Consider the following 27103-nt stretch of genomic DNA (forward strand, 5'->3'; position numbering starts at 1 on the left):
ATGAAAAACGTAGGGGTGGACACAAATTCTATGCATATGTCAAAACCCACATAACTACATACCATAAACTAGATTTTATTGTATTTGATAAGAACAATCAACCTGCATGTGGGTAGAATCCAAGATGTGGTGCAAGCTGTGATAAGTCTATAATTTAATTAGTAATGATTCACATAACCACAAAAAATGAGGATGTTGTGACTTCGGGAATCTTAGTGAAGTACTACACAAAAACACTTGTGATTGTGTTTTGTCCACAGGTAGATCAGGATTTATAAAACTATCAATAGTTTATATATATATATATATGTTAGAATTGAGCAATCTACATACATAAATTTGTAGATATGAACCAGGTTTTAGGGGCTGTGTGGTAGCGAACCTGGTTGAGCACTCACATTACAGTGAACAAAAATTAACATACATACATGTACTTTCTAGCTTTCTCCTATGAAAGATGCTAAAAGCAGCTGACGGGTCACTACCACTAAAATTACCACTTAGTAGCTAGATTTTGGTTTCTAAATAACATTTATTTCAGTAAAAGTAAGCAGAGAATCTTAAACAGTTGATTCCAGAGCAAGAATTTCTTGGGGGTATTTAAGTAAGTCCAAAGTTCCCACTACAAGACAGACCGACAGACAGACAGAAAGAGAAAGGAAGGAAGAGAGAGACGGGGGGTGGGGGGGGGAAGAAAGGAAGGAAAAGAAAAATGGAGTCATGCTGAGAGGACTCAAGATCAGATCTTAAAGAACTTTTAATGGATTAAAACCAAAGAATAAAATATATATTCGGATTCATAGTGATATAAGTGAAAAACTGGACAGGAATAACTTTTCTTTACAGAACAAAATTAGCTAATAAATTAAAAATGCCTCAATTAGACCCATATCCATGTACAGACAAGATATCTGCATTATCTCAAAGTTATCTTCCACAAATGTTGACTATTACAAAGGTAATAAAACCAAGTTTATAGTGGAGAGTCTTTGCAGAAATCAAGTAATAAAAGTTAACAATAACCAGCTATACATATTAGCAATCTGTTCCCAAGAAAAGGACATCAACTTCCCCAATAATGCACAAAATCAGACCACTGTAAATCAGAAAATCACAAATTAAAAAAAAGACAAAATAATAATCAGTAACCTCTACAAGTGTTAAGTTTGTGAAAGACAAGGCTGAAGAACTTAACTGGAGGGACCTAAGAATGTAATATAGCAGTGGAAAAATGTAATGGCATTTTGTACTTCAGTTTTCAATACTGGGCTGAAAGTAAAATTTCTTCGTGTTAACAAATGTTCTACAGTTATGTAAGATTCTGATACAAGGGGAAGATGGGTGAAGAGTATGAAGGAAATCACTATCCTCATTTTGAAACTTTTCTCTTTTAGTCCAAATTTACCTTGACTATACCACAGTATTGTTCATATCAGAGTTAGTGATGCACAACATGGCTTTTCTGTATAGGTCTTAGAGAAGACTTAAGAATAGCTAACTCCTCTCTATAGCTTTTTCTTTCTTAAGAATGCACTGCACTGTGTCTGAAACTTCCTGAATAGGGAAACTGGAAACTGGAAATCTGTAAGTGAATTATGGATCATTATATAATCTGGGGTGACAGAAGACCTTAATAAGCTGAAGACAAAGCATCCTTTAAACACTCCAAGTATCAAAACAAAGTCCAGAAAACTCTGCTTTCTGTCTGGTTCATGCATATACAAATTATCTGACAACAATTTCCTACCTGCTCAGTCTCTATTCATACTCGCCAAATATGAATACCGCTACTAAGTCAGTGACTATGCTAGTAGAAGGCCTGGAAGAGTAACTTTATTTATGACCACAAGAACACAGACCCGTAAGCTACTACAAAAACTTACCATTTCAAACTCTGTGATGTTTTTCACAGTGTGTGTGTGTGTGTGTGTGTGTGTGATTTAGCATAATGGCTAGTGTAGGATGCTAGACATGGTCATGCCTAGACCTACCAGCAACTGTGTGACAGAGTTGGTCTGCAGGTCCTTCTTGTGAAGAGAAGATAAGAAACTGATAAATGGCTAGACAAGATGAAAGTCAGAACCTGGAATTAAATGTTTATGCATTTAGGTGTTCTGTCCTTATTCAAATATGATATACATTGCTTCTATTATAGTCCTTCTTTATTTGTGTAATACAGACTGCAATGTTCTAAATGGTAAAGATGTGGCTTTCCCCTATGGGAGTTACCCATGGACTCTAAAGCAGACAACAGGAAGTCATATTTACCAAGAAATTCATAAATGGCCCTTGCAAGTTCTAAGTACATCCCTGATCCCACTCACTGCAAGTTAGTTTTTCGAATAATCAGTAAAAAAAAAAAAACATAAAAAAGTAAAATTGAATTCCCCTATTTTCTGTGAATTTAAATTCCTGATGAAGGAAAAAGCATGAAATGAAGTACTATAATATTCCCTAAAGGATAATTAAGTCAGTAAACCTTGTAACAACTTTCTTTAAGATGTGTTTCAAAAGTATCTTTTTTTTTTTTAATTTTACTTCTGACTAAGTTTAATATAAGCAGTGAATATGATCCAGGGCATTCTACTGATGGCAATAAAGAAAGTCTGTGACCTTTGGAAATGGAAGGGAACAGCTTAGAGAAAATTCAGAAACAAAAAAAATTTTTTTTAAAAATCAGAAAAAAAAATTCAAAACAGAAGATGGAAATTTGTATCATGAAAATGATTCTGGTTTGCTACCTTGGTATTAAGTTATAGAAATAAGTTGTTTTCTATCTCAAACATACTCTTTTGAGATGAGTTGAATGAACTGCATCTTGCCTTCCCATTGCTACCAGACAGTGACACCTGCTGGATGAATGGGATCCATAAAAGACCTAAAGACTTCCTCGCAGGTGGGCAAACTAGGAGGTCACTACAGACCTTTGTCCCGCAGCAACACTTTCCTTGTTGCAGTTTTTTTTTTTCTTATATGTTTAGAAATATTTTGAAATTCAGAAAAAACAATGGTAACCTAGGAGAATTTTTATTTTTAATCTTAGCATTCAAGAACTAAAGCCATTTCTCATTATTGTTTTTTTTGTGTGTGTGAATGCTTCTGCTTATGTTTTTAAAGAACATAATGGACCAAAGTTTGACATTTATTACTGTAAGAAAAACCTTTTTAAAATAGCATTTAATTTTCTAAAAAAAGAAAAGAAAAACTTGGAGAGGGGGAAGAGGGAGGGAGGGGGAGAGAGAAAGAGAGAGAGAGAGAGACACAGAGAGAGAAATTGAGAGGCAATGAGGAGATAGGGACAAAGAAAGACACTTGCAGTACTGCTTCACAGCTCATGAAGCTTTCTATCCGCTGCCATAGGTTTAAACTGAGGTCCCTGTGCACTTAACCATATGTGCCATTGCCTGGCCTGATAGAAAGAAAATGATTTTATCTTTGCTGTTCATGAATGGTGTGGACACTACTTAATTCTAGATGAGAGTAGATGAGTTCACAGTGGTATGACTATGAACAACACTACTTCATTTTCAATAAAAAAAATCACGACCTAACTATAATTTCATATTGTGCATAGAAGTTTTTCTTAAAAAGAATGCGTTTTCTATTTTCAAAAATCCAGTAGTAAAAGCAATCTATTAGTTTCATTCAGACAGAAGGCATTAAAATTTTTATAAAATATTCACTTAAATTATTTTGAGTAAATGTGAAATGTCTGGAGTAATACAACATAGCACCATCTTTTATACACACTAAGGCTAAGTATTTAATCTCCAGCCAAGAATAATGCTTGTAATGATCCTGTGCCATATTAAAAGTTTCTTTCACGGAGGAAAAAAGGTCCTTTCCAGCTTGGCAGCTGAGGGTCCAAATTAACATTGAAATGTAGCATTCTGTTGACAAAAACATTCTTTGGACTAAAGTATGAAAAGCTGATAGCAGGCAGTAAATTTTTAACACAAAAGGTGAAAACAAGGTATTCACTACTGCCCCAAAAACACAGATACAAAATTCCTGAGACTATATAATTCTGTCTGGTAATGATAAAGGGCATGTGCATCTAAGACCAGGGAAATCTAAGATCAGGGAAATGAATCTTTTCATGAGAATAATATAATTTCAGCTTTAGTTGCTAGCTTTAAAATAATAGAGACTGCCCAATGTTAATGTCAAGTATGTAAGTTTCAATGACCGGTTTAGAAAAATTTCTACCACTTGTATTTGATTTAAAAAATAATAATTTTGGGAGTTGGGCTGTAGCGCAGTGGGTTAAGCGCAGGTGGCGCTAAGCACAAGGACCTGCGTGAGGATCCTGGCTGGAGGCCTGGCTCCCTGGTTGGAGGCCTGGCTCCCCACCTGCAGGGGGTCACTTCACAAGCGGTGAAGCAGGTCTGCAGGTGTCTATCTTTCTCTCCCTCTCTCTGTCTTCTCCCTCCCCTCTCCATTTCTCTCTGTCCTACCCAACAATGACAAACAATAATAACTACAATAATAAAACAACAAGGGCAACAAAAGGGAGTAAATAAATAAAATAAAATAAAAATAATAAAAATAAAAAACAATAATTTCTGGGAGTTGGGTGGTAGCACAGCGGGTTAAGCGCACGTAGCACAAAGCACAGGACCGGCATAAGGATCCCAGTTTGAGCCCCCAGCTCCCCAAATGCAGGGGAATTGCTTCACAGGCAGTGAAGCTGGTGTGCAGGTGTCTCTCTCTCTCTCTCTCTCCCCCTCTCTGTATTCCCCTCCATTCAGTGGCAGCTGTGTTTGAACCTGGGCCATGCACATGACAAAACCATTCACTATCTAGGTTAGCTATTTTGTCGCCATTCTCCCTTTTTTTTTTTTTTTTAAGAGGTGTTACTCCAGTTCTCAAATGTCTGAAAAATCAAGATGGAAATACATGGGTTAAGTTCATGAAAATCCTATGCGCAGTGACTGCTTAAATATAGGCGGGTTGCATAAAATTGTATTAAAAGCAAACAGTCCTTCTAAAGGGACTGCTGTAAGATTCTACTAGAGTGAGATGTGGCTGTGATGTATATATAGTATGAATATTAAATTAATACTTAAGAATCCCACTCAGTATTTGGAGATGACCTAATGTCACAAATTTTTATACTGATGTTTTTGCAAATTGGATTCCTAAAATATGCATGTCTCCTTATTTTTCCTTAATCACTGTACTGCCAAATAGACATCTGTGATTTATTAACATAATCAAGTCAGAAATTTCAACTGCATTTGGGAAAATGTAGGTTCTAGAGGAAATTCAAGGACAATTTATTCAGTTACTTTAGACTTACCTTTCATATAAGTTAGACCAGTCATGCAGGCACAATGAAAGGTATCTGCAACTGTCATTACTAACTTTTAGAATAAATGTAAGAAAGCTTCATTGTGTTATCTGCTGTGGCATATTACTGCCAGCTAAACATTAGCATTTTCTGAAATGTTAAGGCAGACAAGTGAAATTCTACAGTGATTTAGAGCAAGAGGTTCCAGAGGGTAGATAGCATAATGGTTATGCAAATAGACTCTCATGCCTGAGGCTCCAAAGTGCCAGGTTCAATACCCCACACCACCATAAGCCAGAGCTGAACAGTGCTCTGGTTAAAAAATAAATAAAGAAGTGCACCTAGAGCAAGAGGTTCCATGCTATGGGCTTAATTATTTATGTGGTATTAACAACAGAAGAAATGACACCCCCCACTATGTCACAAAAGCATGCCTAAATTGTTGAAAAAATTATTATGTTAAACTTGCTAAAAGCTTCACATTAGAACGTTCATGATTACAGTATGACCAATTATGTGTTAAAAAGTGCCCACATTTCACAATTATGTCAGTTATTTTCCTTTATTGGATTAAAAAAGAATGGAAAACACTGACAGGAGTCTCAAGATGGATAAAAGACCCTACACGGGCCAGGCAGTGGCACATCTGGTAGAGCAAACACATTACCATGTGCAAGGACACAAGCTAACTCCCAGCTCCCCAACTAACAGGAAGAAAGCTTCACAAGAGGTAAAGCAGTGCTGTACGTCTTTCTCTTTCCCCATCTCCTCCTTCCCATCAATTTCTTTGTCCCCATCCAATAAATAAAAACAAATAAAAACTGCCTATATATATATATATATATATATGTTAAACATATATTTAATACTATATGGAAACTAATATCCCAGATGACACCACTCAGATGAGTGGACTCACAGAGAAAGACATAGCCCTGTGAGATCAGGGAGGCAGAGAAGCCCTAATTGGCAAGGTGGAAATGGAGTGAAGAAACTAACATACAAGAATATGATTTTGGACCAGGAGATCTACTCTTCAAAACAAACATGGTATATTGTTCTTCTATGAATAAACAACTATGCATATTCCTTATTTTTAAAAGGTCAGCAACTTCACCATCTACTAATTTATGCTGATAATCTGTATTATTCTTTTCTTGGAAATGAAACTGACAGCAAAATCAAACACTTCATGACTTATCTTGATACTCCTTACAACATCATTATGAACTTGGTATGGATAGAACTTTAAAACAGTAAAGTAGAAACACAGGAAGTCCTTATTTTTTTTTAATTTTTAATATTTATTTATTCTCTTTTGTTGCCCTTATTATTTTATTGTTGTAGTTATTACTGTTGTTATTGATGTCAGTTGGATAGAACAGAGAGAAATCAAGAGAGGAGGGGAAGACAGAGAGGGGGAGAGAAAGAGAGACACCTGCAGACCAGCTTCACCACTTGTGAAGCAGTTCCCCGGGAGCCAGGGGCTTAAACCAGGATCCTTATGCCGGTCCTTGCGCTTTGCGCCACGTGCGCTTAACCCGCTGCGCTACCGCTGGACTCCCGGAAGTCTTTATTTTTTATGAAAGTCTACTCCGTAGGGCAAATGCTATACCACAGTGATGCTGGGTGAGATCAGTAATTAATTCCAGGAGTAAAAGTAATAATAATGATAATAATAAATTTAACAAAAAGATTATTTCCAAGGGACAAAAAGCCTTCTATTAAAAATGATTCCTAAATTAGTAATTATACTTTATACGTGCACATACAAAACCAAATGTCACAAGGAAAAATCCTGAACCAGAATTTCCACCCAAACTCAGAAACTCCATCTGGTGGAGAAGGAGGGATGTGGAAGCACTGAGGTAATCTCTCTATATTAAAACAAAACAAAACAACAACAAAAAACAAACAAAAAAACAATCCAGAAGAAAAAGATTTTTACTCTATGGTATTACTAATCATTGTTAATGCTAAAAGGGGACTACGTGCTTAAGGAAGTCATGATTAGTCATTACTCAGTTCAATAAATAATGAATAAAATTAGCCCCTTTTTGTCTGTCATCTGAATTCCCACTACAGAATAAAATGGCAGTAGCACAAAACACATAAACATGCAAATCTTCAGCACGAAAATTCTAGGATCACAGCTTTAAATCCTACTGTCTGGTCACACAAACATTTGAGAAAATGATCTGGGCTGCAAGTCAGAATATATATGATCCTGAGCAATCAATGGCTTCAAAATACATTAGGTGATTGAGGAAAGAAAAAAAAATCAGATTTTCTTCCTATATTGAAATGTTTAGAAGAATAAAAACATCAGAAAAACCACACCTAAGCAATATGGTTTTCAAGTGTCAAAACAACAAGAAATATATATGAAATACCATGTCAAATTCTGATTATATCTCAGAATAAGAGGTATAATAGTAATTTAATGCCATGGCAATAGCTTCCCAGGCTAAATTCCTCCTTGCGTACTAAGGCCTGACTTCCAGTGGAAACATCCCTTCTCTTTCTTCTGAGATACACTTAGTAAACTCTTTTGCAATCAAAAAGGCCATAACTGCTCCTTCCATGACTCTAGTCTTGGGAAGTGAACATGCCAGGTGTTGGGGAACTCCAGCATCACAGCCTAGGGCCAGGAACTCCTAAGAAGTGACTGTGTACATAATAAACAGTTCCTGAAATCCTAATTAAACAAGCAAATCAGTTAAAATAATTTCCTCCCTGAAATTAAAAATAGAAGAAATCTTCATCAATCTGGAGAGATCATTACAGAAGACAAAAATATGGAATAGATGAATAATCTAATATTAGAGTCAACGACAGTAACAAATTAAACAAATAATAAAACATAAATGCCATATGACTTTAACAATACTGGTATGACCATGGCCATACCACATAAATTTATAGGTAATAGCATCAAATATCATATTATTAAAGTTATTGTTTTATTTTATTATTAAATGAGAGTAACAAAAATTAATATATGAAATTTAAAAAAATAATAATGTTGAATTATTTCTTGAACAGACTGTCGGTCCTTTTTGCTCCAGTAATCCGCTCCATCTAACTACTCTACTTGCTAGCTAGAAATAATCTCAACAAGTTGGTGATAGAGCAGTGAACACAATAAAATCCGAGTCCTTTTATTATTTTTTTTTCCTGTAGTTAGAAACACACAATATGGTAGTGCTCTAAGGAAAAATAAAGCAGGATTAGAGGAATAAATAATGCTAACAGTAAGAAAGTAAAGCACTTACAGCAAGTCCTCACTGATAAGGCAACTTAGAAGAAATGGAGATGATCAAAGAAGTCTTGCGTGATTTGGTAGAGAGCATTCTAGGAGAGAAATGAGTACAAAGGACCCAAGACTGGCCTTCTGGATTTGTTCAAAAAAGAGAAAAGTGGCTGAATGTGCAAGGAGGGGGGGAGAAGTGAGACAAGTTTCAGAGATGGTGGTGAGGAAGGTTGAATGGAGGATAAACAGGATCATCACGGATTTGAAGTAAATATAAAAAAAAGTATTTGTAGTCAACTGGTGTACTACATGAGTACATACAGTAAAACTACTCTTTTCATACTTACAGTGATCTCAAAATGTTTTCTAAAAACACCAGAGTAAGAGGGAAGCAGTATCACTTACTTAAAACTATCAATTTTTTGTTCCATAATCTAATACCTACCTTAAATATTTCTTTTTTGATGGCTGGCACTATGAATTCACTGTCCTGGCAGCTATTTCTCTATCCCCTCCCCCTTCCCATATTATTCCACAGATCAGAGAGAAATTGAGAGGGGAAGGGGAGACAGAGGGAGAGAGAAAGATAAGACACCTACAGCCGGGATTCAGCTCTCATGAAGCTTCCCCACCTGTGGTGAAGACAGGCTTGAACCCTGGTCCTTGCTCATAGTGCTATATGTGCTTAACAGGGCGCTCCACCTCCTGACCCCTTAAACATTTCTTGAATGAAATAAAAATAAAAAAGTGGATGGTCAGTCAGTCAGTAAGCCAATCTAAACAATGTAAATGGGAACTGCACATAATTTTCTCAGCAAATCAAGGTATACTTTCCTTTAACATTAAAGGACTCTACTGACATTATTTCCTGACTTATCTTGAATTAAAATCTTAAAAATACATACTACTTTTTAGATTTACATATTTTTCAGATATATAAGTATTAATGCAGCCCAGGAGTGAAGGTGAGGGTTTTTTTTTCCAGGGATATTGCTGGGGCTCAGTGCCTGCACTATGAATCCACTGCTCCTGGAGGCCATTCCCCCCCTTTTCTTTGCCTTTGATGCCCTTGTTGTTATTGCTGTTGTTGTTGTTGGACAGGACAGAGAGAAATTGAGAGAGGAGGGAAAGACAGAAAGGGGGAGAGAAAGACACCTACAGACCTGCTTCATCACTAAGTGAAGTGACCCTTCTGCAGGTGGGGAGCCAGGGGCTCTAACCGGAATCCTTGCACTGGCGGTCCTTGGTTTCGCGTCATGTGTGCTTAACCCGCTGCACTACGATCCTGCCCCGAAGGCGAGGTTTTTAAGAGTATTGTGAAGACAGAGGGCTGGATCAATGTCATGTAAGAAGGAAATTCAAGGAAGGAGGACTAATAAAAGTGAGGAAGTAAACAGACACCAAATTATAAAGGACGTGAAGAAATAAAGTAAAAGGCTCTTACTGAAAAACAATGAGAGACTAGGAGCAGAGTAGTAGTACGATCAGATACATGCTTCAGGAAGAGTAACTTAACATCAGTAAGACAGATTAGCAAAAAAACAGAGATGAGGAAACTGGCTGGGAACCTATCTTGGAGTATAAATAACAGATAATGAAAATAGAAAGTATCAGTGGAATGGAAAGAAGAGCGTGGGTGTAAAAAATAGTACATTGCAAAAAGAATTCATGAAAAAAATGGAATAAAGCCTTACCTGATTCTTCTGTATCTTGTTCATCTATTAAACCTACTGAGACACCTAAATCCATGCATTTCTTGCTATGTGTCTTGGACTTCATGTGTTTTGTCAGATTTCCTTAAGGGAAAAGAATATGTTCTAAGATTATATAGGATTATTTTGCTAGTGCGTTTGTCAACAACAACAAATTATATTCCTATTTCAAGTGAAAAATACACCCAATGATAAATCTTGGACGAATATACTGTTATCTATATAAAAATCTTGTCAGTTATTAGTAATCAACTCTCGTTTTTAAAATTTCCCTCCTCTACTTTGATACTGTCTATACTGTCTGTGGATTCTATTCTCTAGTCCTTTTTTATATCTGAAAATATTTTATGTATACTTTAGAGTTTCTATATATGCTTTATATATAGTCTATATATATATATATTTATACTTTATTGTATATGCCAGCTGCAGCTGCTGTCTCTCATTACTTTTTTTTTTCTTACTTTCCAGCTTTTAATGTATGCTTATCTTTAGCAAGATTATTTTTAATGGAGTCTTAAATACCTTGGGTTCTAGAAACTTCTCCAATGGATCAATTTTCCAGAAGCTTCTGCCTATAACCCTAACAATTTCATTCATTTCAGACCACTCATTCTGAACCAGTATCTTTACAAAGTATAGAGATAGGGCTCTGCAGTTTAGCAAGAGGAAGGCTTATTTCCAAGGTCTTAAACTCCATCCCAGGACTGGTATTAAAACCCTAGGTATGGGGGCCTAGACTTGGCTTTGATGTTCCTATTGAGTTTGTTTTTAATATAATATCTGCTCATCATGCAAGGTTGTTTTTTTGGTTTTTTTTTTTTTTGGTACTTAGAAATTTGATCGTTGTAAGTGTTGAGCTAGATGATCTCTTGAAAACTATTCAGTTGTCAGTGCATTATAAGCAGTTTTTCTGGTTTGGAACATGTGTTTGCAACATGAGAATTTTCTGAATTTCACTCCATCATACTGATGAAGTCTCATCACAGTATCTCTGAAGATACGCTTCCTCTAGCGGCTAGTATACTGACATTTATGAGTTTAATCAGGTTAACTAGAAATCATTGGCTTCACCTGTCACAAGTGACCATGAATACCAGGAAGCACTTGACTAAGGATACTATGTATCATGAGTGGATAATATCAACATTAAAAAAAAAAAAATGCCAACAAGGAAAATTCATTTGAGAAAACAAAGTTTAAATACTTAATTTGGTAAACTGGATTAAACTAGTATTTCAGAAAAAGCCTTATTGAATTTAAAAACCTCTGAGTCATTGGCCCAGGTTTTAGGTGTAGAGTAGCTGAAAGATGGCAAAATTATTATGTTTATAGAACATCCACTGTAGTGCTGAACTAAGTCCATGAAACTGGTCACAGTTGTTCAAGACAAGTCTTGCACTAGACAGTATACACAACATCCCAAAGCTTAGTGCTTAAGAAGTCCAGGCATAAGAGAATATCTGGGTCAGATAATGTGTAAGGTGTGTTAAACCCTGAAGTAACACAATGGCTAGAGCACTGGAGTTACAAACTGAGGTCTGGAGTCCAATCCCTAGTGCTGCATCTGTGAGAATGATGTTCTGGCTCTACTATTAATAAATCTTTTTTTAAAAAAAGAAAAAGGATGTGTCAAATCCTGACTTTTATGACTGTGGGGTTTGATACCATGCTTAAAGGCTTGGATATGTCTGACATATATTTTAAATATATGTACAAAGTAAAATGAAGCAAATATGGCAAGATGGTAATAATCATTAAAAGAAGATGGGCATATTACTGTTCACTATGTAGTCTGTATTTCTACATGCTTCAAAATCTCACATGAAAAGAAGTTATAAAAATGGGCTGGCTACTTTAATGCAGCTGAAATTCCCACTTATAAGTCAAAATACTTTCAATATAGTAACAGTATTACAAACCACATTATAAGCTTTACTAATAGTTTTCTTCCAAAATGCTTTTGTTTCTTAAATAGCAGGTCGTTTGCTTTGTAATAAGTTATCCGACAGGAAGAGGAAAAAGAACACCTGGAAGTTGTAATAAGTGTAGGTGTGGCTTAGAAATGAAAGTAGAGCCTCTAAAAAATGGGCATCACCTTCCCATGGGGTCATCCATCTTTTCCCACATACATCCCACATGCTTCTCTGGTATGGTTCTTTTTATTTTCCTGATTAAATGTTTAAAATATGGAGGTGGGAGGCTATGAGGAATACTAAGGAAATAACAATGGAATAAAAACCAGCAATTACGGGGTTACAAATACGGGGTGGGGGTTGAGACTTATACTCAATGAAATTCTACTTAGCAGTAACAACAACACTATAATATGTCCTTTGGGATTAAATGGATGGGACTGACAGTGTTTAGTGAAATAAGGAAGGAAGGAATGACAACTACGGGATGATTTCATTCATCTGTGGAATACAGACAACTGAAACACATGAATTTGAAAAAGAAAAATCATATAGCTAACCATATCTATGACCTTAAGAACTATGGTGGCTTCTACCATTCTCCAAGAGGGGGTGGGACACAGGACTTTTTTGGTGGTAGGCGTATAAAATTATACTCCTATTATCTTATAAAATCACTATTAAATCACTAATAAAAATATATATTCAAATTGCAAAAAATTAATATATAATTGTAACTAGGCAAATCTAAGAATATAACTATTGAACAAGAATGTTCTCACAATTTGAGCTATTACTAATAACCACCTTTTAAATGCTTTAAAGTAAATCCATTTTCATTTTATATATGCAAAAGATTTAAATTTTCCAGGGTAATGATGAACTATAAGTGACTAGAAGGGATGTTTTTGTAAAAAGTAATTAATGTCACTAATCACCAGGAAAATGCAAGTCAAAAGCACAATGAGGACTAAGCAGGGGTACACTTAGTAGCGCATACACTGTAACAAGCCCCTGAATCCCACCTGTACAGGGTAGCTTTATGAGTGGTAAAGCAGTGTTGCAGGTGTCTCTCCTTACTACCCCTTTTTGGAGCTTAATTAATAGAAGATTTCTCAACCATTTCAATAGACATCAAGTCCTTAAAAAATTAAAAACACCAAATCCCTAGTACAATTAGGAGATTTTGTTTCTGGGTTCCAACAGCTTACATATGGAGTTTAAATTTCTGTAATATAAATGGGATTAAATCCTGCAGAATTAAGATCACTATATATTTTCTCCTAACTCACCTTTTTAAAAAGTGGTGACAATCAGTCAATTAAAATCACACTGAAAATATACTAGGAGGACTCAGAAAATAAAAGGGGCCAATAAAAAATAGACTATATGTATTATAACCAGAAGCATTAATTTGATGATACTTTGCTGTCCTTGTATATCCATATTTATATAACATGAAAGTATACCATTCTTCCTGTACATAAATAGACACATTCAATAAGAAGTAGAAATGGATTGATGAGGACAACAAAGTGAATCAGAGCTGTGTGTGCTAGGCTGCAGGTTTTGACTTTCTCGGATTCACTTTGTTGTCCTCATCAATCCATGGAAGAAAAAATAAACTGGGTTAAAAGATTAAAGCACTCTATCCTACCAAAAATCTTTTCATAAGACCAAGAAAAATCATCTTGATATCTACCCTAATCTTCAGAAGGATTTCTATGTTCCAGTGAATGGACAGCAGGATCAGTATCCTTCCTACTCCTCAGGATTTCATGGTAATTTTAACACATATTTAAGGCTACCTAGAGAACAACTTTAGAAGGATTCTGTCCTCACTCCCACTTCTCCCTCCTCTCCCTACCCCGTAATTCTTGTTTCAGGCACTACTGGCATTTAAGAAACACTAACTAGAAGCTGTTTAGCTGCTACATATAACTTTTAAATGCTAATAGTAGTAAAAAAAAAATGTAATAAATTTTGCTAAGAGTTTTATCAGTCTCTCAAATCAAACTGAAAACAACCAGTATAATCAAATGTTAGGTCAAAAGAGACAGATTCTGTAAAAAAAAAAATTAAGAATTTTTGGGAGTCGGGCAGTAGCGCAGTGGGTTAAGCGCATGTGGCGCAAAGTGCAAGGACTGGCAAAGGATCCCGGTTCGAGCCCTGGCTCCCCACCTGCAGGGTAGTCGCTTCACAGGCAATGAAGCAGGTCTGCAGGTGTCTTTCTTTCCCCATCTTCCCCTCCCTCTTTACATTTCTCTCTGTCCTATCTAATAACAATGACATCAATAACAATAATAATAACTTCAACAACAATAAAAAGGGCAACACAAGGTAAATATAAAAAAAAATTTACCAAAAAAAAAAATTAAGGATGTTTAATAGATTCTGTTCTGCCAGATAATTTAACTACATTGGTTCGTTTTAGACTCATTTTTGAGTGATACGAAAAGGAATTCTCAAGTAACAAATTTTTATATAATGACTTATGAAGGACAAATTAAAAGGAAAAAGCAAAATGAATAGATTATCCATTATATAGTAGGGAAATTTGTAATGGATAAAACTACCTTAACTAAGATAAAGGCTTACAATTTAGTAAATACTGTAAGAAGTACTAAAATATAATTTTAATAACTAGTTATCTTTATAAGTATTAAATAAGATTTTGAAGCTAAAATTAAACAGAATTTGGATTAAAAAAGGATCACAGAAAAGAAAAAGTTATATATGTCAAAAATTAAAGAAAATATGAATGCAATCATTATAAGCTCACAATTAATTATTATTTTAAATTTCTCTTTAATCTTTTAACTCCAAAATGAAATCTGATAATGAAAATTTCTTTTCTGAGCTACCAAAAAATTATTTTTCATTTTTAGACACAAAATAAATATTTTTGAAAATCAATTAGTCACTGTTACATAACTGTAAATTTAAAAGGGTAGTTGCTTCCTTTAAAATGTTCTGCTATACACAGTCTACAAGTCTGTAATTAACATTTTTCTAAGAGACTTAGAAACATGTATAGAAATAATTATAATGCTGGCAAGCTATAATTTCTACCAGTCTGTTTACTATACCCTTGGCCAAAAAATAATACAAAATGGTTTTAACTCAAGTAACTCAAAGTTTAGAAAAAGGACCATGAAGCAATGTCAACTCATACCTTTAGTTTTAAAGGAGAAATTACAGTGAGTGCAGTGGTAGGGACGGACATCTGTGTGAGTTCGTATGTGTTTCTTTAGCATACTAGGTTTCTTACAACGTATTCCACATTCTTCACAAATGTACTTTCCTCTTCCCCTGCCTCGGACGTATACATATTCTTCATTTGATTTATATCTAATTTAAAGGAAAAACGTGAATTGGGAGACTGGATACTATGTCTTTGAGAAAATATTGATGATTAAAACTCAACCTAAAAAAATATAAAACAAGATGTTCATACTCAATCCATATAAATGTTATGCATGTCAAAGTAATAGAATATTCAAGCTTTATGTCAGTACTTAAAATTCTAGTTGCTAAATCTAATCAAGCAACCTTACTTCATATTAGTTTAATTAAATATTTCATCTTCCTAAGTCACTGGTTTAAACGTTTATTGTTAAATTCAATGACACTCTAAGTACAGAAATATTTCTGAACTTCACTCTAACTACAATTGACTTTCATAACTTAATTTTTCACAATTAAATGCACAAATGAAATTTTAAAGTAATTCTTTATTGTAAATCAGTATGAAATGCAGGGTTCACTCTGAAATTAGTCCTTAGCTTCCTTCTAGAACCTATAATGTTTTCCTAAATACTTATTTTCTTGTTCATAAAATCACTGGAATCATTTAACATAAGACTAACATATATTTCGCCATGAAAATTCTGTTAATGGGGTGAGAAACCTTCAACATTTAAATAAAACTGACACTGGTGAGTCTCCATTCACATGAAAGCAAATGTACATTTAAAAAGTAAGTTTAAATGTACATTTAAGAAGTAAAATTTGTACTTGCCCTCCATCAAATATTTTAATTCTTCTTGGTTCACTTTTGATTAAGGAATTTTCTTTATCTTGCTCACTGTTAATTTCAGAGGCATCTTTATTGCTGAATTCAACTACTGTGGACTTTTGATTACCTAATGCTCTCTGAAAGGAAAAAAAAAAAGAGAGACTAATTTAATAAAACTGAAGACACAAACATACTAATTTGGAAATTAAACACAGCAGAGTACAGTGCATATAGTTAATGAAGTGCATTTCAAATAAGTTAACAGATGTCAAGGTTATTTAATTTGTCTTTTCCCTTTTCTTTAATGAATGTCTACACCATAGCAAACTGGTTGGTAAGTCTTATGCTATTTTAAATCCTACCATAATCCACTGACAGTCCTAAAGAAAAATTTTATACCTCCCACTTTGGTATCTATGAGTTTAATAGCCACTATTATATCTATATAGCCATTCTTATATCTAACCAATGACTCATATTACAGCTTAAAGCATATTACTTGAGTTTATTATTTAGAGGTGGAAAAGAACTAATGATCTCTTATATAACAATGCTTACATTCCTAAGAAACTAAATCCCTTTTAATTTCAATGCACTGTAAAATTAAAATATAAGTCCCATTTCCCAAAACTTTATTCTCTCTTCTTTCCATAATTTTAGAATAATTAGGTTTGAGAGATAGCATAATGTTTATGTGGAAGAGGACTTTCATGCCTGAAGCTCCAAGGTCCATGTTCAATCCATGGCACCATGAAAAGACAGAGCTGAACTGTGTTCCAGTTTAAAAAAAAAAAAAGACACTGAGTGTTAACAGCCCAGCAAGTGGTTCAGTGAATAAGGCATTGGATTCTCAACCATTAGATCCTGTGTTTCATTCCTGGCATGTGCCAGAGTGATACTCTGGCTCTGGTCTGTGTTTCTTTTGCTTTCTCCTATATTTCTCTCTCAAATATGTAAATAAATATTTTTGAAAGGATAATTACACTGCTTTCTTTCCATTGTTTTTCAAAATTTTCTGGATACTGATAACTGTGATACTAAGTCAGGTCAGCAGTCAGCTTTGGTCTAAAACAATTAAATCTCTAGAAAAGGTAATGAATATGAAAATGAAAAATGACATATTACTTTTCCCTTAGAAACACTGTAGTCTAACACTACCTTATAATTTTATAAAAGTACAACAATCACAATAAGTGTTCTCACTTGTCAACTCATTCCATTCTCATATGTCCCTAGGAGGTTGGTAACACATGAGATTAAGCCTTAGTGAGAAAGGACACTTGGGATGAAGCCATTTATCCAAGGTAAAGGGTTAATGACCAGAAGTTCTTGCTGAATCTAGAAGGCTTAACTTTTTGACGATGGACTTCTTGGTATCACTGTGGTATACACAGTGCCATGCACAAGGACTTGGGCACCCAGTCACCAGCTGGGGGCTGTTGAAGGGGAAGTTCACATGTGGCAGTGCTGCAGGTATCTCTTTCTCCCTCTCTGCAGGTATCTCTGCCTTCCCCCTTTTCCTCTCAATTTCTGTCTCTATTAAAAATAAATAAGTAAAAACACTTTTAAAAATTAGATTACCTAACTTGTCTGTTCTTTCCCAATCATCAATATATTAACATGTAGGTTGTGAGTTAGGAGTCAACCGAATATCCAGTCCTCCAAATTGGAGCTACCTGTGTGACTAAAGTTCCCTAATCCACATATTCCATTAGTAATTTATTTGTCCTCTCTGCTTGAACAACTCTCCTTCCTTGTCTTCTTACTTGTCTTACTTGTCATCTTCCTTATCATTTCTTACTTCTCTTTGTTCTATGAATCGCGTTCAACTTCCTTTCTTGCACTGTTTTCACCCTCTCATGTTAGGATCAATTTTAGGTTTTTTCTGATGCTTCCTGAGAAAACTCAATAGTTACACTGAAGAATCTCCAGACTTCCCTTTCACCTGTAGTTTTCTCCTAGATTCAAACCTAGATGTGCATATCCAGCAGTATTTCTATTAAAATATCGGGCACTAAAAGGAGAGTCATTTTTGCATGGGCAATCTAGAAAAATACACGAAGCTGGATATAAATTCTTTGCAACAGCTCTCATCTTTTAAGATTGACTTAGTAACTTAAGAGTAGAATATGAATATTTAGAAATTAAACTCCAGAGGCTCAGCAGGGTACATCTGTTACCATGCCTTAGGACCTGGATTCAAAGTTGCAGTCTCCATTAGTGGGAGGACGGGGGCAGAAGGAAGCTTCAGCAGCAGCAAAACAATACTACAGGTGTTTCTCTGCTCTCTTCCTCTCTCCTGCTCCTCCTCCACCCCCCTCCCTCTATCAAAAAGAAAGAAAAAAAAATAACCATGAGAAAAGGTAGAGCCACACAGGCACCAAATCCAGTGATAATCCTAGTGATGAGGAAAAAAAAAAAAAAGATTCCAAAAATGGTTTGGATATAAACCTTCATCACTGAGAAGGGATCAACGCTTCTTCCACCATCATGTATATTTTGCTTTTTACTTGTTACTTCCAGCTGTTAAGTATGTCAGTTTTCTTTTAAAATAAAACAAGTTCTTTCTTACTTTCCTGACTTTCTTACTCAACTGACTATTAAAAGTTTTCATTTTTTCCTTTGGAAAAATCTCCACTTAGCCAAAGACTAGGGGGTGTGTTCCCTGGTGGAGTGCATGCCTTACTATGCACAAGGCACAGGTTCAAGCCCTAACACCACACAGTAATACCACATAAGCAGAATAAGTATCATGCATGGGTGGTAAAGGTGTACTATGGGATGTGTTTCTCTCCTACTCTCTGAAATAAAAAGAATGAAAAAGTGAGATTGTGGCTAGGTGTGGTGGAATCTCACATCTGTAAGACTCCAGTATCATAATAATAAGTAAATAAACAACCTCAGCTGAAGTATCCCCACTTTTGGACTTCTCCCCAATCTACTGACAGTATTAGAGACTTCTTCTAGAAGCTGTACATAGCAGTGATATTTGCTTACTGATAAGCACATTTGTTTTTGAACCTATTTTATTTGTTTATGAAATTCTAGATATTCTGCATGCCTCATAACACCCTATCTATTTATTCTGAATCACTTTAGTGATTTTTTTTCCATTTTATAAAACCAATAACTGTAATGAGACTAATTTACCAAGCTACCCCAAATTATAGTTTTATGACCTTAATCTACAAATCTTGATCAAATCAACTGAGAGTATACAGACATGTAGATGTGCTGATATATACACAGATGTGTGTGTATAAGCATGTATGAGTTTATAGTGAGCTTCTCTCTAATAGTAACATTATTCTCAGAACTTCATTGGAACAAATCTAGAATCAGCATAGTGAGGAACAGTGGTCAGGTATGCACTAGATAAAAATGAATGAATTTCTGCTCATAATTTAAAATAAAACATAACAATATTAAATTATTCACAACACTGATCCCGATTTTAGTAGAAACCAGGTATATATAATGTCCTCTCACCAATAACAAGAAATCCATAGTAAGAGAGAAAACAGAAAGCAAAACCATGCCTTTCTGTACACTAAGCAAATATGAAAACATTCAAATGAGGAAAAACATGCTCAGGGTCAACTTATCATTTTTAAAATGTTTCAAGACAGAATCACTGAAAACACTTCAGGTGAACTTTATCAATTTAACTCTCAAAATAAAAATATCATAACATTCAAACAACTGCGCACAAAGTATGATCTATAATTGAAAACTAAAATTTAGCTTTAAAGTACTTAGGTGATCAAAACTAGTTTGCACAAAATACTTCAGAAGATAAATGATATTTTAAGTACCTTGCTTAAGTTGCTTTTCCACTTGCTTGAATAGACCAATAAATCTGATTTGGAATGGGTAGTTACTGCTTGACAATAGAGTGATTTTCCAATCTTCTGCTTTGAATTAAGAAGAGAAAGAGCAATCTTTGTAGGCAAGCCAAGTGGATTTGGATTACCACTGCTTACTGTCCAATTAGTATAGGCTGATGTTTTCTGGTCACTCTGGGGCAAGTGCAGTGCCTTCTGTCTTAATAGGTAACACCATGTAAAGCTGGTAGTAGTCTTCAGACTAGGGAAAGACAGCTGTTGCTTGTCTCCAGCATCAAACCCTGGAAGAGTAGTAGCTAGTTCACCTTGTCCCTGGATGTCCACTTTACCACCCTGGCTTTTAACCCCTGGAGACTTTCTTCCTTGGATACTGTCTATATGATCCGGAGAAAGTTGAGCATTTTCAGAAGAGACAGGTGAATTTTTAACTGTCAGAGTTAGCGATGTAGAGGACCTGGTGTTTTCAAATCCTTGTCGTTCTTTTATAGGTCCTATAACTGCAGCTTCTGAGTTTCCTGATGACAACTGATCAGCTGGTAAAACATCTATTAAATGAACAGCCTCATTACTTACTTCAGGTTGAGAGAAAATGTCTTTTTCGAGTACTGTGCCTTCCAGAGGTTCTGTAGTACAAACTTGCCTCACTAAAACAGGTTTCTTCTGTTTATTAATTTCATTAGTTTTTGAATTCAGTGGTCCTAATGGTCTAATATCTGCCCCACAAACAGCTCCATTTTCATCTTTTGCTCGTTTCTGATGCTTTTCCATGGCTATGTCTAAACTGTTTGCTGGGGAAAGCATTCTTTTACTTGAGGCTGAAGATTCTTGTTGGGGGGAAAGTCTACCAATAGATATTTTTTGGGCTATGGGCAAGGATTGTGATACAGAGTAGTTTGAGTCTATTTCTGTAAAGCTGTTTTTGCAAACAAATTCTTCCTCTGGGCTTGGCAAAGCATTTTGGTGATCATTTTGCAATTTTGGCACAAAGTTTTGTTCTTCACTGATTGACAAAACATTGAGATTAGCCTGACAAACTGATTGGCTAGATAGATCTTGGGTCACCAGGATCTGTGGCAGAGGGGTGGCTGTGGCAAAACAGTAAGCTGGAACATGACCCTGCAGATGTACAGGCAGTGTGAATGATGAGGCCACCTTCTGTACCTGAACACCAAGTGGTCTGAGTGGCAGAGGACATGATTTGGATGTGGTTTCTAACAATTTAGCTGGTAAAGTAGGAAGGTCAGTATGAATTGGATCGGAAAGAACTTGATTTGGCAAAACACTCACAGAATCAGAAGAGCAAGGCTGGCTGGAAGTGAAAACCTGACACTGAAGTTGGTACTTGGGAGCAAAAGAATACTCACTTTTAGAAGGTACACATACACTGGGACTTGAATCTGGTTTGATACTCTGGGTAGACACTTGCACAGCTGTCTGCATATTTTGATGGTTAACAGGTATATGGATTTGTTTTAACAAGTTGATACAAAATTGCTGCTGAACAGGACTGATGGTAGTTGTGTTAGGATTTGAAATTTCAGTTCGCAGATCTTTAATTTGAATCTGGGCATGTGAAGTATTTGCAGGAAATTCAGCTGAAGATGTATTAGTCAGCTGAGCCTCCTGAAATGGGACTGCATTCATTCCAGGAACAGCAATGGTTTGGAAAGATGATGGGTTCAGAGGAGACAGTTGACTATCTGGAGGAATGTTTAGAGATATCTGTCGTATCAGTGGGCCTCTCCTTCTTTCTAAGAGAGGTATGTGCCCAGTGATACCCAAGCCAGAAGAGGTTGTTGAAGGCTGAATTTCAACAAGTGGTGTTTGGGATGAAGTTATGCTTCCACAGTCAAATGATTTACTTCTGATATCAGAGACCTCCATCAAAGTTTGCATGTAATTAATCTGTTCTGATGCAGCACGTCTCATTTCCCGGTGAGTTGTTGGAACATTAAGTGTATTAGATCCGCCTGGCATCATGATAAATTCTGCTTTACTTAGAAAATCAATTTTGGGGGAAACCTCAGGTTTAGAAATGTCTTCAATGTCTAGTGAAGCTGAGAAACTTGAAGTTTGTGACAAACTACTCTCCCGACTAAGACTCCTGGAGAGAGTGGAATCAAAACTTGATTCAGTTGAGGAATGCTCTATCTCAGCAAGACGGAGCCTTTTCTTTTTGGGTGGCAGTTTTTCTGTTGGCAATTTCGACAATGTTTCACTACGCTGAGGCCAACTGAACTTCTCTGATTTTTCTTGATCGTGACCTTGGACTTCAGGATCCCGATCTGGCTCTTCTGTGACCAGAATTTCTGGGACTTGGATATTATGCTGTCGAACAAGTCTTGAGGGCTGTCCTAACACATGTCGTTCACTTGAAATCTTTTGTGGACCTTCCTGACCTTCTCCTCTAAGAGTGGTCGATAGTCCAGTTTGGGGACGATGAGGCATGTTCCGAGAAAGATGACATTCTTCTTGGGAAATGCCTATTACTTTCAGAGACCCAGCCTGTACTGTTCTGCTCAGCTCCTGGAATGAAACTGGGGAACCTCTTTCAAAAGACTCAAGCTTGTCAAATGAATTGGGTCTGCTCAGTGTGTTTGTATGCTGGATGACAGAGATTCCGGTTCCGTGTCTCTTCAGTTCCATCTTGTCTGGAGCAGTTGAACTCATCTGCTGTTCCATTACGGTGGACAGCTTTGGATCCATGGTCTGGTCAGGGCCTCTAGAAACAAGGTGAATTTGTGAGCTTTGCAAATGGATAGTTCTGTGCTGCTGGTCACTTGCTATAGAGATACTGTGTTTAGGTAAGCTGGAAGTAGAGCTCAGAGCATTCTGAAACTGAAGACTTTCAGAGCTTTTGGGAGATGCTCCACTTTCATTTTGCTGAAGTTCATCATCATCTCCAACACTTTTCATTTTCCTCCTTTTTCTTATCTGAGGTGTCTGCTCCCACACCCCTGTGGAGCCAGCAACTCTGTAATGTAGAATCTGAGGTTGTGTACTGCTGGGCACAGGGCTGTGCTCTGGTTCTCTCACAGGGACCTTTGTTTTGGGTCCATGTAGCTCTGAACAGTAAAATTTCTTATGGTTCTCAAAGTTTTCTAGTTTTCTGTATCTGTTTCTACAGGTTTCACATTCAAACATTGTCCCCCGCCCTTGATGAGATTTCTTTTTTTCTAAGTGTGGTGTCAGTGGCTTGTTTCTTGTTGGTATGGTTTCACTAGTGGCACCACATCCTTGATAGCTCTCATCCACAGTACCAAGAACATGATTTTCATTTGCTGAAGAGTCTTCTACAGCTGCTTGTCTGACAAGGGTACGGGGATGTCCACTCTGGGTCACAGGTGTGTTAGGTCCTGACACAAAGACATCATCATAGAAGGCTCCAATTTTATCATCAAATGACTGACTTCCTCTCAGTGGGTGAGGAGGAGGTATTATGTTTGTAGGTAATGCTGAATAACCTGTGGTAGGCATAGAATTACTTCGTGTAATTGGTAAACAATCAAGGGAAGGTACAGACAAAAGAAACACTTGCTTTGATTTCTCCGTAGGGGTGAAAGGGGACTTTGGTATATCAGAGCTTGAACTTGTTCTCCGCCCCATTGGTTTTAGATCAAACTGGAAAGAATCCTTAAATATATATGATTTAGGGGAATCAATACTTCCTCGTCGTGAGAGAGAGGTCCTCCGTGGCTTTACACTATCTAGCTGTTTATCATCTACAAGGGCTTCATTGTCTGAGATCAACTTTGATATTCGTTCTTCAAGTGTTTTTGTTGCTAAAGGTGGGCGCATCTGGCCTTTTTCACCTGTTGCTAAAGTAGAAGGTGCTGGTGTATTGACACGAGGTGCAGAGGGCCCATTGCTCTTACTTGAGTCCTGTTCTATGGTGGGCAACGTTCTGGCAAAAGGAGTTAGTGGACTCACTGTTTGATCAGCACTTTCAGAGCGTGAAAAGTAACCAGAATCAGTACTTCCTAGACTTCGAGGACTCAGAAGTTTTCCTTGTTGCTCTTGGGAGTAATCAGTAGCTTGCTGCCTTTGTAGCTGGGCATGTACTGTCCCTACATGAGATTCCTGCTTTCCTTCTGGCTGATTCATGTCCCCTTTCTGATGGGGCTTCTCACTAGTCTCTAGAGAGGATGTCCAGGCTGGATGGGACAGTACATTGGTTACCTGAAGCTCCTTCTGTTTAGCGAGACCAGGCTTGGGATCCATTACCTTAGGGGTCTCAGCTCTTAAAGGGGACATACTGACAGGATGAACCACGACTTTTGGTAATTCAGGTAGAGCTTGTGACTCTGAAGATTTGTCCTGCAGTGAAACATCACATGCCATGGGATCTATACTACTTGGAATGGAATTTGATTTTGGCAAAACTTCAGAGTTTGGTATTGTTTTCATTATCTGCACAGGCTGTAGGTCCATGGAGCCTGGGCCATTCTGTTTTTCATCAGCATTGCCCTCTTCATCACTTTCCCCACTGTCCTCTACGTCCGATTGAATACTAAGTGCTTTGGGGGACTCTTGTGACAACAACAAACCACCAGCATCTGGCTGTAAGACAAGACCAAGTTTTATAGTATGTGCATGGGATTTTTTGTGCTTGTACAGATTACTTTTAGTTTTAAATGAAAATCCACAGGTCACACAGGGATAGGGTCGCTCTCCAGTGTGGGAGCGGATATGCTTTAAAAGTACACTAGGTTTTGCACAAGCTCTATTGCAGTACTCACAAATATATTTTCCTTGCTTTTTTGGCTTCTGATCTTTCAGGAAAAGATTGCACATTTGTTCTACACTGTGATTGACAACAGAGGCGACAGGGATTGAATTATAAACAGGTGTGGGGGACGACTGTGTAGAAAAGGTTGAACTTATTGACATAGGCGAAACAGAATCCATTTGCTGGTTTTGAGGAATAACCTGAGTTCTACTGAAAGGTGAACTTAGAGCTACTGATGATGTTACTACTATATTACAAATTTGTTCAAGTTTGGTGTTCTCTTGATTTTGCAGATTGGCCAGCGATCTGTTGAAACCTGAATATGCTGGAAGGTGTTGATTAAGTTGATTAGAAACAAAGTGTTCATGTTGATTATAAGAATGAGAAACAGACTGAACTGCTTGCTTGTTCTGAGGAGTGGACTCATGTGCTGCATATGAGGTACAGGGAGTCTGTGATTCAGAAATAACTTCTTGTGAAGTCACATCATCAGGTGCACCCATTGAGCTGCTTTTTAACTGAGAAGGGGTTTGTTCAGTTTTATTTGGTCTCAGTTTTTCTATTTGAACTGCACAAGATGAATCCTTCTGTGACAAAGTGCTCAATTCTGGCTCCATTGCTTTCAATAAGACATCAAATGCGGTGTTTATATACGAGGAGGAAGTAGTACTACCATTAGAGGAATTACATTCACTATGGTCAGTCCTGGTTTGACCAGACAAAGAATTTGAGTCACATTTTTCATTTAAGAAGTTTAACTTGGTAGGGTCGGAGTCTTCTAACCTCCATCCACACAGTTCAGATGAGTGTTGCAAAAGCAAGGGCTTTTGGGGGGAGACAGATTCATCTAATTTAGAAGTTTCAGCAAGCATCCCAGGTATCTCTCCATTTTGCTTGGTAAACTGCTTCCCATTCTTTACAGAACTATAATTCTGCTTCTTATGATGCTCTGAAGCACTACGAAGAGCAGTGTAAGATGACTCTTCTGTATTTTGTTTATGTTTTGCTTGAAGAGGGTTTCTTAGTGGAGATTTGGGTATTTTTTTCAGGTGACTCTCAGCTACAATCTTTTTGCGTTTCACACCTTTAAGTGATTCTGAAGCTCCTTTAATACCAACTTCTAAGATCTCTGTTAAGAAAATAAAAAAAAAAGAAAACCAATTGGTAGAATGGTATACACACCAAATACATGTGTGTGTGTGTTTGTGTGTGTGTGTGTGTGTGTAGTATTAAAGTACAACAATGAGGCAGTTATGCAACTGAGGAAGACAGCTTAAAGTCCATGTTAGTTAAAGCTGCATTCTAACATTCTGTCAACCCTAAGAATGCTGCCAGTCAAAATCCATTCAAATAATCATGCAAAGATATCAGTGTACATTTTCAGAAACTAACTTGTACCTCTTTTAATACCCTATCTCACAAAGGTCATAGAAAATATTTCAAATTTAAATTGCCTCTCTCTCCTCTAGTAGTCCTTCAAAAAGAATTTAAAAACCAGGTTACAATGAATACTGGTTAAAAATAACTATTTTAACTGAATGAATTATTTAATGGCTATATTTATATATCATTAGTGGTAAGTAGATATGTAGGAAAACAGTTTACTGCAGGAGAGAAAAGATGAAATCATTGCCATTTCTGGCTATATTGAGAATAAATCAGCATTTAAATGGCATCAGAAATTCAACTATTTAGTCAGCTACTATGGCTTTGAGCAACATGTTTTGACCATAATCTAATTTGTTTCCATTTCTTAGATGATTGGGTATATAAACAATAGTATTCAAGTTTATTACTATGAGAAAGATAGGAGAGGGAGAAAGAAAGGGGTGAAGGAAGGAGGGAGGGATGGAGGTGGGGGGAGAGAGACAGAGAGAGATATCTCCAGAGTATCACTCTGACACATGCTATGCCACGGACTGAACTCAGAACCTAGTGCTTTCAGTTCCAAAGTTTCATTCACTGTACCACCTCTGGTGCTACAATATTCAAGTTTATATTATTTAACCATAGAAAATTCAAATACTTATTTCTCATCTATTTCACATATAAATTTATTAGACTAAAATGTCTGCACCATAATAACCATTCATATGTGGAATATACATGACTAAAGCAAAAGAACTTGCAAAAGAGAAAGAGAGTGAGGGTGAGAAAGGGAGGGAGAGAGACAGACAGACAGACAGACCGACCTAAGCAGACTGTTTCATAGACATTGTAAGAACTATGATGGATGACTGGGGGCTGGGGAGTGGGTGGAGGCACAGACTTGATAGATGTGGTGACTTACATATGGGTCATTATGTCCCTGAAATCTTTTAATTCTGTAAAACACTG

General features: G+C 36.5%; 1 protein-coding gene across 7 annotated transcripts in view; it reads right to left on the reverse strand.

Moving 5' to 3' along the window:
* HIVEP1 (HIVEP zinc finger 1) overlaps positions 1-27103 on the reverse strand; it is a 122132-nt gene that overhangs the window by 14891 nt on the left and 80138 nt on the right. For all 7 annotated transcript variants that reach the window (XM_060189362.1, XM_060189364.1, XM_060189358.1 and 4 more), the window contains 4 exons: positions 20008-25895; positions 16196-16329; positions 15350-15525; positions 10241-10342 (listed from right to left, as the gene is read on the reverse strand). In XM_060189362.1, the coding sequence (XP_060045345.1) occupies positions 10241-10342; positions 15350-15525; positions 16196-16329; positions 20008-25895 (6300 nt within the window). The remainder of the gene's footprint in view (positions 1-10240; positions 10343-15349; positions 15526-16195; positions 16330-20007; positions 25896-27103) is intronic.

This window comes from Erinaceus europaeus, chromosome 4 (genome assembly GCF_950295315.1).
Source record: "Erinaceus europaeus chromosome 4, mEriEur2.1, whole genome shotgun sequence".
Classification (NCBI taxonomy): domain Eukaryota; kingdom Metazoa; phylum Chordata; class Mammalia; order Eulipotyphla; family Erinaceidae; genus Erinaceus; species Erinaceus europaeus.